Raw genomic sequence first — 12,965 nt, 5'->3', positions numbered from 1 at the left:
TGCAAAACTGTACATGTCATCCAAATTTCAAGGCTGTAACTTAGAAAAACAAGAAAGTAGGTCAGTAGATCAAGGTCACAGTAGGGTGACACTTTATCACTTGGGGTCATCTGGTAAATATAATCAAACAGTCTAGGAAATATAATCTGATAATTTTTTAAGTATTTTTCCTATATAACTCGTATATGAAGTGACAAAATTCGAACAATCTTGTTAGAAATCAACTAGGAAATGATACATACAAAATATCAAAGGCATAGGCCCTGAACTTTCAGACAAGAAGATTTTTAAAGTTTTTCCTATATAAGTCTATGTAAAACTTGGGACCCCCAGGGCAGGGCCTCTTTCACCCCAGGGGCATAATTTGAACAATTGTGGTAGTAGACCACGGGGCAATGCAACATACCAAATATCAAAAGCCTATGCCTTGCAATTTCAGATAAGAAGATTTTAAAGTTTTCTCCTATATATGTCTATGTAAAACTAGGGACCCCCATAGCAGGGCCTCATTTCACCCCAGAGTAATAATTTGAACAATCTTGGTAGAGAACCACAAGGTAATGCTACATACCAAATTTCAAAAGCTTATGTCTTGTAGTCTCAGACCAGAAGATTTTTGAATTTTTTTCCTATACAAGTCTATAAAAACCATGTGACCCCCTGGGCAGGGCCATATTTCACCCTAGGGGTATCATTTGAACTATCTTGGTAGAGGACCACTATATGTTGCTACATACCAAATATCAAAGCCCTATGCCTTTTTGTTTTTGACAAGAAGATTTTCCAAGTTTTTCCCTATATAAGTCTATAGAAACAATGTGACCTCCAGGGCGGGGCCATACTAAACTCTAGGGGGATAATTTGAATAATCTTGGTAGAGGACCACTATATGATGTTACATACTAAATATCAAAGCCCTAGGCCTTATGTCTTTGGACAAGAAGATTTTCAAAGTTTTTACCTATATAAGTCTATATAAACAATGTGACCCCTGGGTGGGGCCATATTTGACCCTTGGTGGATAATTTGAACAATCTTGGTAGAGGCCCACTAGATGATGCTACATACAAATATCAAAGCCTAGGCCTTTGGTTTTGGACAAGAAGATTTTTGAAAGTTTTACCTTTCGGTTGCCATGGCAACCAGAATTCTCTATGGAATTCAATTCTTTGAACAATTTTTAAAGAAGACCATCCAAGGATCATCCCTGTGAAGTTTCATCAAAATTGGCTTGTGGTTTAGGAGATGTTGTTTAAAGGAAAGACGACTGCGACGGAGCGATCACAATAGCTCACCTGACCTTTGGCTCGGAGCTAAAAAAGGGGCACAATTCGTAAATTGTAAGTCAGAGTTAAGAATCTTTGCTGAGAGTGGTGAATACTTGATGATGACTTTAACCAAACTTTCCAACTCAAGAAAAAAAAATTAAATAAAATTCAACAGAAAGTTACCAAACTTGGTTATTTCACTTTGAAGACTAGTAAAACCTTGTGAGAAGTTTCAACTCAGATATTATCCTACACAAAAAAAACTTTAACTAAGGTGTGATGCCAGCTGTGATGGCGTCATCCAGGTAAGAAGAATAACTTTTATTTTTCTTTGCAAAGGGACATAATTTTGACAAAACATATGCAAGAGTTATAAAACATGCCATGTGAAGTCATATCATGATGCCAAAGATGTGTGTGGAGTTTAAAAAACATTTGGTCAAGTGGTTGCTGACAAATATGCTTACATACAAAATGCCTGTGTTAAAAAGGGGCATAATTTGACAAAATATAAGCCAGAGTTATGGTACATGTTCTGTGAAATCATCTCATAATGCCAAAGACGTTTGATGAGTCTATAAGCATTCAGTGTAGTAGTTTCTAACAAATCTTCTTACATGCCAAACTCACTGTTAAAAGGGGCATAATTTAAACAAGAGGACCATGATGGTCCTGAATCGCTCACCTCTTCCCACATGACCCAGTTTTGAGTATGACGTCGTTTTTTTCTATTATTTGACATAGTGACCTAGTTTTTGAGTTCATGTGACCCAGTTTTGAACTTAACCTAGATATTATCAAGATAAAAATTCTGACCAATTTTCATGAAGATCCATTGAAAAATACTGTCTCTAGAGAGGTCACAAGGTTTTTCTATTATTTGACCTATTGACCTAGTTTTCGAAGGTACGTGACCCTGTTTTGAACTTTACCTAGATATCATCAAGGTGAACATTCTCACTAATTTTCATGAAGATCTCATGAAAAATATGGCCTCTAGAGAGGTCACAAGGTTTTTCTATTTTTATACCTACTGGCCTAGTTTTTGATCGCACATGACCCAGTTGCGAAACTGACCTAGATATCATCAAGGTGAACATTCAGATTAATTTTCATGAAGATCCATTGAAAAATATGGCCTCTAGAGAGGTCAAAAGATTTTAATGATTTTAGACCTACTGACCTAGTTTTTGACCGCAGTTGACTCAGTTTCAAACTTGACCTAGATATCATCAAGATGAACATTCAGACCAACTTTCATACAGATCCCATGAAAAGTATGGCCTCTAGAGAGGTCACGAGGTTTTTTATTATTTGACCTACTGACCTAGTTTTTTATGGCACGTGACCCAGATTCAAACTTGACCTAGATATCATCAAGGTGAACATTCTCACTAATTTTTATACAGATCCATTCACAAGTATGGCCTCTAGAGAGGTCACAAGGTTTTTCTATTTTTAGACCTACTGACCTAGCTTTTGACCGCACATGACCCTGTTTCGAACTTGACCTAGATATCATCAAGATGAACATTCAGACCAATTTTCATACAGATCCAATGAAAAATATGGCCTTTAGAGAGGTCACAAGGTTTTTCTATTATATGACCTACTGACCTAGTTTTTGATGGCATGTGACCCACTTTCGAACTTGACCTAGATATCATCAAGATGAACATTCAGACCAACTTTCATACAGATCCCATGAAAAATATGGCCTCTAGTGAGGTCACAAGGTTTTTGTATTATTTGACCTACTGAACTAGTTTTTGATGGCACGTGACCCACTTTCGAACTTGACCTAGATATCATCAAGGTGAACATTCTGACCAATTTTCATGAAGATCTCATGAAATATATGGCCTCTAGAGAGGTCACAAGGTTTTTCTATTTTTAGACCTACTGACCTAGTTTTTGATCGCACGTGACCCAGTTTCGAACTTGACCTAGATATCATCAAGATGAACATTCAGACCAACTTTCATACAGATCCCATGAAAAATATGGCCTTTAGAGAAGTCACAAGGTTTTTCTATTATTTGACCTACTGACCTAGTTTCTGATGGCACGTGACCGAGTTTCGAACTTGACCTAGATATCATCAAGGTGAACATTCTGATCAATTTTCATGAAGATCTTTTGAAATATATGGCCTCTAGAGAGGTCACAAGGTTTTTCTATTTTTAGACCTACTGACCTAGTTTTTGATGGCATGTGACCCAGTTTCGAACTTGACCTAGATATCATCAAGGTGAACATTCTGATCAATTTTCATGAAGATCTTGTGAAATATATGGCCTCTAGAGAGGTCACAAGGTTTTTCTATTTTTAGACCTACTGACCTAGTTTTTGACCGCACGTGACCCAGTTTCGAACTTGACCTAGATATCATCAAGATGAACATTCTGACCAACTTTCATAAAGATCCCATGAAAAATGTGACCTCTAGAGTGGTCACAAGCAAAAGTTTACGGACGGACGCACGGACGACGGACACCGCGCGATCACAAAAGCTCACCTTGTCACTTTGTGACAGGTGAGCTAACAAAATAGCTGGAGTTATGTAACATACTAAAACTACATGTATATAGTGTGAAAAAAAAATCACTTTAAATTCCTGAAAACTACAAGAATGTGCAATAAATATATAAAATGTCAAAAGAAGAAACAGAAAATCACCATTTGCCTAGTGTTAAGAATATGTCTGAACCAAACAGCAAGGTATAGAGATAATTTGCTATTTGTTTCTTTTTGTTGAATTACAGCTTATACCTGGCTAAAAGGATGTAAAACTAAGCCTGAAGACCAGTCTCAGAATGCAGTATTGCCACTGGTCAACTGGATAATTGTGCTCAGAATCAACCAATCAGACGCTGGAATTTTCATACTGGTCTCAAATTAAGTCTGCCCCCCTTGAACCAAGGTAACCTGATAGTACGTCCTTTGTTTCTTTGGCTCTTACATGTTTAACATGCCTGGATCACACACGACACTTTAAATATGCCTAATGTGATTCAAGCCTTGCAAAATCTACTTGAGATGAATGCAACATCTTAATCGACTGTTATATCATTCTTGTTCCTTACCCAGCACAAAAAGTAGTTTTGACAATATAACTGGCATACATGAGATAAATGTTTGTGCAGAGATAGTGCTCATATATTTCTAACTTAGAAAAACACAAAGTTTACAGATTGATTTCTGAGCCCTACGGATAACTAACAACAGTTGACAGTCTGTCCTGGGATCACTGTGAATATTTACCCACTGACCACCAATATAATAGGAGCAATCTACTAGCCACAGGAATTTACAATGACATTTGTGGATTTTAGGCCAGTGTTCTTTGAAAATGTCATCTATTGTAGGTGTGTGTGTGTGTGTGTGTGGGGGGTGGGGGGGGGGCATAAATATCAATAGACCAAGAAGTACAACTGTTATAAATGAAATGTTTAGTTACAATTGTTACAAGTTATAGTTATGTTTTCAGTTTACATTGAAAGGGAGGTAACAATTAAGAAATCAATATAGAGTGCACATTTTTCTATATACTGTTATTTTTGTAGACAATATACCAATCCCCCATATAAATAATATGAAAACAGAAAACCTTTCAAGCAGAATGCAACAAACAAAGACAGCAAATTAAGAAATTTGCAGCTATGGGCCCTGGGTCCAAGGCTTTAAACCTGAGGTTGAATAACAGTCTCAGAATACAGCTTTGCCATTGGTGAATTTCAAAAATGTTTGAAAAAAAACAGCCAATAGGATGCTGGTATTTTGTCATCTCCTTAAAGGTAGATTTTGGGAAATTTTAAGATCTTTTTTTCTCATTTCATGAAAAAAAAAACATTCATGCTCCAGTTTTTCAAAAACTTATACTTACCTATTGTTTAGCAGCAACAATGCAGGTATATTAAAACTAGGAAAACCTCAAAACATTTTAACAATTTCAGGTTAAAACAAACTGATGTCTTACTGTCTTTCTTTCCCCATTATCAACCTCAATTTTCAGAAACAGTGTGAAACAAGGTTTCTCAAATTATTCATTAAGGATAAATCTGTCTGAAAATGTCTGTCAGTTTTCCTAGTTTACCACTCAGACAAGTATGTTAGTGTGACACTGCAAAAACATTTTACATAAAAAATAGGCTTCCTTACAAGACATTATGTATGTAAAAATATGCTAACAACATTAAGCTGTATCAAAATACTGTGAATTTAATTTTGTGTGCAACATTTTGAAGTTTTGGTCACAAAGGCTATTTCTTAGGGATGTTAACAGCTGATCATGCTGAACACAATTTATTCTACCTTTGCGACAAGTGTAGATCATGATCAGCCTGCACATCTGTGCAGTATGATCATGATCTGCACTGTCTGCCATTGTCACTATATTTATGGTAAGCACCCCTTTTAACATTTAATGGTACTGTCCAAATTGAAAGATGGACAAGCTCGTTATAGAAATTCAGCAGGGTAAGGGTCATAAGATTCTTTCACTGGTTGTAGGTGCAGATGGGAATATCTGGCCTTGAGGGTAACTGTTTAGACAGTAACGAGGCTCCCTGTCGAGTTACCGCCTAAACAGTTACCCGAGAGCCGGATATTTCCATCTGCACCTATAACCAGTGACAGAATCTTTTTCTTGCATACCGATTTCAAGAAATAATAATAAAATCAATCGAACGGCTTTCTTTTAAGAACTATTTCTTAAAGCAGTGTATTTAAACAAAGCGCGGGAAACCAACGTCCGTAAACAGGAAATACGTCATGACGTTTCAAAACAAATAACAATGTTTAGTTCCGGTTTCGTTTTATCAGTTGCAGCATAACGTTATGAATTTTTGATAAAATAACGTGATTTGAATCGAGAAATATACTATCAGGAACCAATAGGAACTGTCAAGGTATTGAATTTTTATTCCGTTTTTTAAATAAAATATAAATTGCTACATAAATCTTCTACATTTATGTAGTTCGTAATACATCATTTACAGCACGAGAGTCATCTTACACCCCGGGGTGTAAGAGGGATTTTTCCAGCACCGGTAAAAATACCAGAAATCCCCATCTGGTATGCAAGAATCTTTGAGATAAAATGACATTGAGATTTAGCTTTTTGAACTAACGCAATCGAGAAATTCACCAAAAAATATGTCCGCCACAAATATTAATGAAATCGTAGTATATAATAATTCTGTTACAATTAAATTAAAAATACAGATTTTATTTTATGAAAAATAAGACAGCATGTAGTTCAACTTTTAATCCTAACTCTATTTTGCATTACTTGTGGATAACAATTTTCTAAATGATACATAAAGTCTTCTAAGGTTTCACAAAGTAACAGGTGAAGAGAATGCACTTTCCAATAGAAAACAAAAACATAAATTAATTAGGAAAAGACAATACTTACAATCGCCTGATCCCTGAGGGCCGTTTCCCATGTATTTTATCAAACGGTTCCTTATTAATTGGTCCCTGTACTGGAAGGTCCTCATCCTCTTCTCTATCAAGACACAATAAAATATTCATAAGTTAACACTTTAAAATGAAGTACTTATAAAACATATCAAAATGACAGGCTTGTTCTGCAAAGGAGTCGTGTTCTTCTCATGATGTAAGTCTATACCAAAACTAGTGTCTGTAGGGCACAGGGTGTGCCCCCCACTGGTACATTTGTCACAAATAAGGGGCAATAATTCAAATGTTTGCAGTCTTAATGGGGTATAGCCTCAACAAACATTTTATGAAAAGGATTCATTATTCTAGGCCCTATACTTTTTGAGCTGTGAGCATCACAAACAAAAAATCCACTATTTTGGCTACTTCAAGGGCCATAACTCTGTAATAAGAGCTATGATTCTCAAGAGGAATGCCAAATGTGCAAGGTCACATAATGATAAAGACTCAAGCAAGGTTTCCTGAATTTACATCTAATACTTTTTTGAGCTAGACACATAATTAGGTGAAAAAGTGCATTTTTTCACTATTTCCGGGGCCATAACTTTAACAAGAGGACCATGATGGTCCTGAATCGCTCACCTCTTCCCACATGACCCAGTTTTGAGTATGACGTCGTTTTTTCTATTATTTGATATAGTGACCTAGTTTTTGAGCTCATATGACCCAGTTTTGAACTTGACCTAGATATTATCAAGATAAAAATTCTGACCAATTTTCATGAAGATCCATTGAAAAATATGGTCTCTAGGTTTTTCTATTATTTGACCTATTGACCTAGTTTTCGAAGGTACGTGACCCTGTTTTGAACTTTCCCTAGATATCATCAAGGTGAACATTCTCACTAATTTTCATGAAAATCTCATGAAAAATATGGCCTCTAGAGAGGTCACAAGGTTTTTCTATTTTTATACCTACTGGCCTAGTTTTTTGACCGCACATGACCCAAGTTTCGAGTTTTTTATGCCACGTGACCCAGTTTCAAACTTGACCTAGATATCATCAAGGTGAACATTCTGACCAATTTTTATGGAGATCTATTCACAAGTATGGCCTCTAGAGAGGTCACAAAGTTTTTCTATTTTTAGACCTACTGACCTAGTTTTTGACCGCACATGACCCTGTTTCGAACATGACCTAGATATCATCAAGATGAACATTCAGACCAATTTTCATACAGATCCAATGAAAAATATGGCCTTTAGAGAGGTCACAAGGTTTTTCTATTATTTGACCTACTGACCTAGTTTTTGATGGCACGTGACCCATTTCGAACTTGACCTAGATATCATCAAGATGAACATTCAGATTAACTTTCATACAGATCCCATGAAAAATATGGCCTCTAGAGAGCTCACAAGGTTTTTCTATTATTTGACCTACTGACTTACTTTTTGACGGCACGTGACCCACTTTCGAACTTGACCTAGATATCATCAAGGTGAACGTTCTGACCAATTTTCATGAAGATGTCATGAAATATATGGCCTCTAGAGAGGTCACAAGGTTTTTCTATTTTTAGACCTACTGACCTAGTTTTTGACAGCACGCGACCCAGTTTCGAACTTGACCTAGATATCATCAAGATGAACATTCAGACCAACTTTCATACAGATCCCACGAAAAATATGGCCTTTAGAGAGGTCACAAGGTTTTTCTATTATTTGACCTACTGACCTAGTTTTTGATGGCACGTGACCGAGTTTCGAACTTGACCTAGATATCATCAAGGTGAACGTTCTGACCAATTTTCATGAAGATCTTGTGAAATATATGGCCTCTAGAGAGGTCACAAGGTTTTTCTATTTTTAGACCTACTGACCTAGTTTTTGAAGGCACGTGACCCAGTTTCAAAACCTGACCTAGATATCATCAAGATGAACATTCAGACCAACTTTCATAAAGATCCCATGAAAAATGTGACCTCTAGAGTGGTCACAAGGTTTTCTATTTTTAGACCTACTGACCTAGTTTTTGACCGCATGTGACCCAGTTTCGAACTTGACCTAGATATCATCAAGATGAACATTCTGATTAACTTTCATGAAGATCCCATGAAAAATGTGACCTCTAGAGTGGTCACAAGGTTTTTCTATTATTTGACCTACTGACCTAGTTTTTGATGGCACGTAACCGAGTTTCGAACTTGACCTAGATATCATCAAGATGAACATTCAGACCAACTTTCATACAGATCCCATGAAAAATATGGCCTTTAGAGAGGTCACAAGGTTTTTCTATTATTTGACCTACTGACCTAGTTTTTGATGGCACGTGACCGAGTTTCGAACTTGACCTAGATATCATCAAGGTGAACGTTCTGACCAATTTTCATGAAGATCTTGTGAAATATATGGCCTCTAGAGAGGTCACAAGGTTTTTCTATTTTTAGACCTACTGACCTAGTTTTACAAGGCACGTGACCCAGTTTCAAACTTGACCTAGATATCATCAAGATGAACATTCTGACCAACTTTCATAAAGATCCCATGAAAAATGTGACCTCTAGAGTGGTCACAAGGTTTTTCTATTTTTAGACCTACTGACCTAGTTTTTGACCGCATGTGACCCAGTTTCAAACTTGACCTAGATATCATCAAGATGAACATTCTGATTAATTTTCATGAAGATCCCATGAAAAATGTGACCTCTAGAGTGGTCACAAGGTTTTTCTATTTTTAGACCTACTGACCTAGTTTTTGACCGCACGTGACCCAGTTTCGAACTTGACCTAGATATCATCAAGATGAACATTCTGATTAACTTTCATGAAGATCCCATGAAAAATGTGACCTCTAGAGTGGTCACAAGGTTTTTCTATTTTTAGACCTACTGACCTAGTTTTTGACCGCACGTGACCCAGTTTCGAACTTGACCTAGATATCATCAAGATGAACATTCTGACCAATTTTCATAAAGATCCCATGAAAAATGTGACCTCTAGAGTGGTCACAAGCAAAAGTTTACGGACGGACGGACGCACGGACGACGGACGACGGACACCGCGCGATCACAAAAGCTCACCTTGTCACTTTGTGACAGGTGAGCTAAAAATAGGGGGAGGAGCCAGCCAAAAAATTAGAGAATTGCAAGTTTATATCATGAAAAAGACTTATGCAAGTTTTCAACCATTTATATTAAATACTTTTTGAGCTAGGTGCGTCACAAGGTGAAAATGTGCATTTTTGACTATTTCAGGGGCCATAACTCTCAAAATTGGGGGCGGAGCCAGATGAAAAATAGGAGGTGCACAAGTTCATATCATGATTAAGACTCATGCAAGGTTTCATGACTCTATATCAAATACTTTTTGAGCTAGGCGTATCACAAGGTGAAAATGTGCATTTTTGACTATTTCAGGGGCCATAACTCTGAAAATAGGGGGCAGACCCAATGAAATATAGGAGGTTTGCAAGTTCATATCATGATTAAGACTCAGGCATGGTTTTATGAATCTATATCAAATACTTTTTGAGCTAGGCGTGTCACAAGGTGAAAATGTGCATTTTTGACTATTTCAGGGGCCATAACTCTGAAAATAGGGGGTGAGGGAGCCAGATGAAAAATAAGAGGTGCGCAAGTTCATATCATTATCAAGACTCATGCAAGGTTTCGTGAATCTATATCAAATACTTTTTGAGCTAGGCATGTCACAAGGTGAAAATGTGCATTTTTGACTATTTCAGGGGCCATAACTGTAAAAATTGGGGGCGGAGCCAGATGAAAAATAGGAGGTGCGAAAGTTCATATCATGATTAAGACTCATGCAAGGTTTCATCAATTTATATCAAATACTTTTTGAGCTAGGCGTGTCACAAGGTGAAAATGTGCATTTTTTACTATTTCAGGGGCCATAACTCTGAAAATAGGGGGTGGAGCCAGACGAAAAATAGGAGGTGCGCAAGTTCATATCATGATAAAGACTCATGCAAGTTTTCATCAATTTATATCAAATACTTTTCGAGCTAGGCGCGTCACGAACTTCGGACTGACGGACGCACGGACGGAAGTTCCTACATATGGATACTTATGTGGCTACTCTTTTGTTCTCTCTAATGTTCTTTTAGCCACGTAAGAGAAAAATAGCCACATAAAAGCCTTACGGAATGAATGACATCAAAGAAAAAGTACTGTTACCTATTGTTCCTATAGACACCTAAGTATGCAAATGTGAGCTCGGACGGACGCACGGACAAGACCAAATCTATATGCCCCCACCACTCATGGGGGGGCACAATTACATCATTTACAGTCAAAAATGTACATGTAGTTCATAATTACTGGAATAGACATTCTAAACCTATATGAGTAATTAACCATACTGTGTTTATTTTGAATACCGTATCTTACTGCATCAATACAAATAGGTCAATAAATAGTACCATACACATAAGAAATCATGAACTCACTTTATTCTTGTGTTTTATAAAAAGAAAATTCAACTTAAAGAACTGTATACAAAGGAGACCTATTATGGCACTGCAAAGAAGTGCATCAATCTTACACTTTATACAAACACTGCATTTCTACATACAAGTCTAATTGATTTTATGGCAGAAGGGAGACAATTCATTACTAGCAAAATGTCTCCTAAATTAAGCAATGCATACTTCTAATACCAAAGCAGGCAGTCAGTCGCCAAGCACTCTTTATAAGAAGATATATAAAGGCTGTATACAGTCGACATTGTATTAAAAGACCACCTAAGGGACTGCTAAGAAGTGGTCTCTTAATGAAATGGTCTTTTAATGAATTTCAGTCAGATGAAAAGAAAAGTTATTTTAACTGTTAATGTAACTGTATTTATTATGAACGTACATGTATGGTTTCAAAGTCTGTTTTAACATCGTGAACACTTTTCCAAGTCCACAAACTATGAAAATTATGGCTAGATTGTTTGTCAGTTCAACTGATACAAAGGTCAATTGCATTCAGTCACGTGCGAAACATACTGGCTAATTACACAGATGAAGAAATGCCCGATAGAAATTTGGTACCTGGTCGCTTAATAGATACTTTTGTCGACTATTTTACCTGTAGGGACTACATTAATACGGTCGCTGGTCGTTTAATAAAATAGTGGTTTAATGGAATAAATCTTTATACTGAAAAGTTCAGGAGGGATTTTGACCTGTCGTTTAATACAAAAATCGTTTAATAGAGGTGGTCGCAAGTCCAATGATGACTGTATATAGTAAAGCTAAAACTGGAAGCATGCTCTCATCAGAAGAAGGCATAATCTATATACAAAACTCCAAATACAAGCACAAACAAGCTGATTTAAATGCTCATAATACATGAAATTTCCTTCCTTATGCATGTACACTTATCACTAAAATTAAAAGTATAAAATCTTTCTCTACTAAAAAAAGTAATCATTTTGAAATGTTATATTTCAGGTCCTGCTATATATACCGCTGTTCAGGTCTTTAACTTAAATTTTTTTTATGAAAATTGGTGTTTAACATTCTCACATTATGGCGAGAAATAAATTGCTGTGATTCTTTTGTCAGCCAAATACAAGCAGCACTACTTTTCGTTTTAAGGTAGTTTTGCACATTTGATAAACTGGAAGTAATGGTGTAATGTTATCTGGATAATCTAGATAACGCAGAATAAAGCCTGGATTCAGTGTATGGAAATGAAAATCTTTTTAAGAATGAATGGCAACCCCTGAGTAAATTTACAATGTTACTATCTTTCAAAAGTTAAAATATAATATCAAACCATTTAACACCTTAAATAATTCCAAATACATGTAATGTCTTAAAATCAGCTTGAAATGTGCAGATCACTTTATTCCTGGGCAAATATTACAAAAACAAGCACATGGACCTATACATTTTATTTCACCATATTACAGGCAATACATGTATGTTTATTTACGACTAAGAAGTTTCATTAAAATCTACATTCTAGTAACGTAAATTTCTATTTGCGAAAATGTTACCAAATTTGTGATTTTCCCTTCTAAGAAAATTTCTATTTGTGAAAATGTTATCAAATTTGTGATTTTCCCACAGACTCTCATTATGAAAATTTGTGTGAGGTCTAAATTCTTCAATTCAATCTAGCAAAATAGACCTTGTAGTTGGGGATCTGGGAGTTCCACATGACATATCATCTTATTATGGGGGACATTTGTGCCAGGCAATATTAGAATCCTTTGAAAGATGACCGAGTTACAGACAGATTAGGAAAACAAGAGGCCAAGATGGCCCTAGGTCGCTC

General features: G+C 36.3%; 1 protein-coding gene across 10 annotated transcripts in view; it reads right to left on the bottom strand.

Moving 5' to 3' along the window:
• The window catches only part of LOC123533571 (RILP-like protein 1), an 86,955-nt gene that overhangs the window by 27,041 nt on the left and 46,949 nt on the right, over positions 1–12,965 (bottom strand). For 9 of the 10 annotated variants that reach the window (XM_045315261.2, XM_045315258.2, XM_045315259.2 and 6 more), the window contains one exon: positions 6,688–6,780. In XM_045315261.2, the coding sequence (XP_045171196.2) occupies positions 6,688–6,780 (93 nt within the window). Of the gene's footprint in view, positions 1–6,683; positions 6,781–12,965 lie in introns of those variants that run through there. The other variant, XM_053520325.1, reaches the window with a different exon arrangement.

The sequence above is a fragment of the Mercenaria mercenaria genome, chromosome 12 (genome assembly GCF_021730395.1).
Source record: "Mercenaria mercenaria strain notata chromosome 12, MADL_Memer_1, whole genome shotgun sequence".
NCBI classification, from domain to species: Eukaryota; Metazoa; Mollusca; class Bivalvia; order Venerida; family Veneridae; genus Mercenaria; species Mercenaria mercenaria.
Note: the sequence above shows the minus strand (reverse complement) of the source record. Positions and strands in the feature narration are given on the sequence as shown.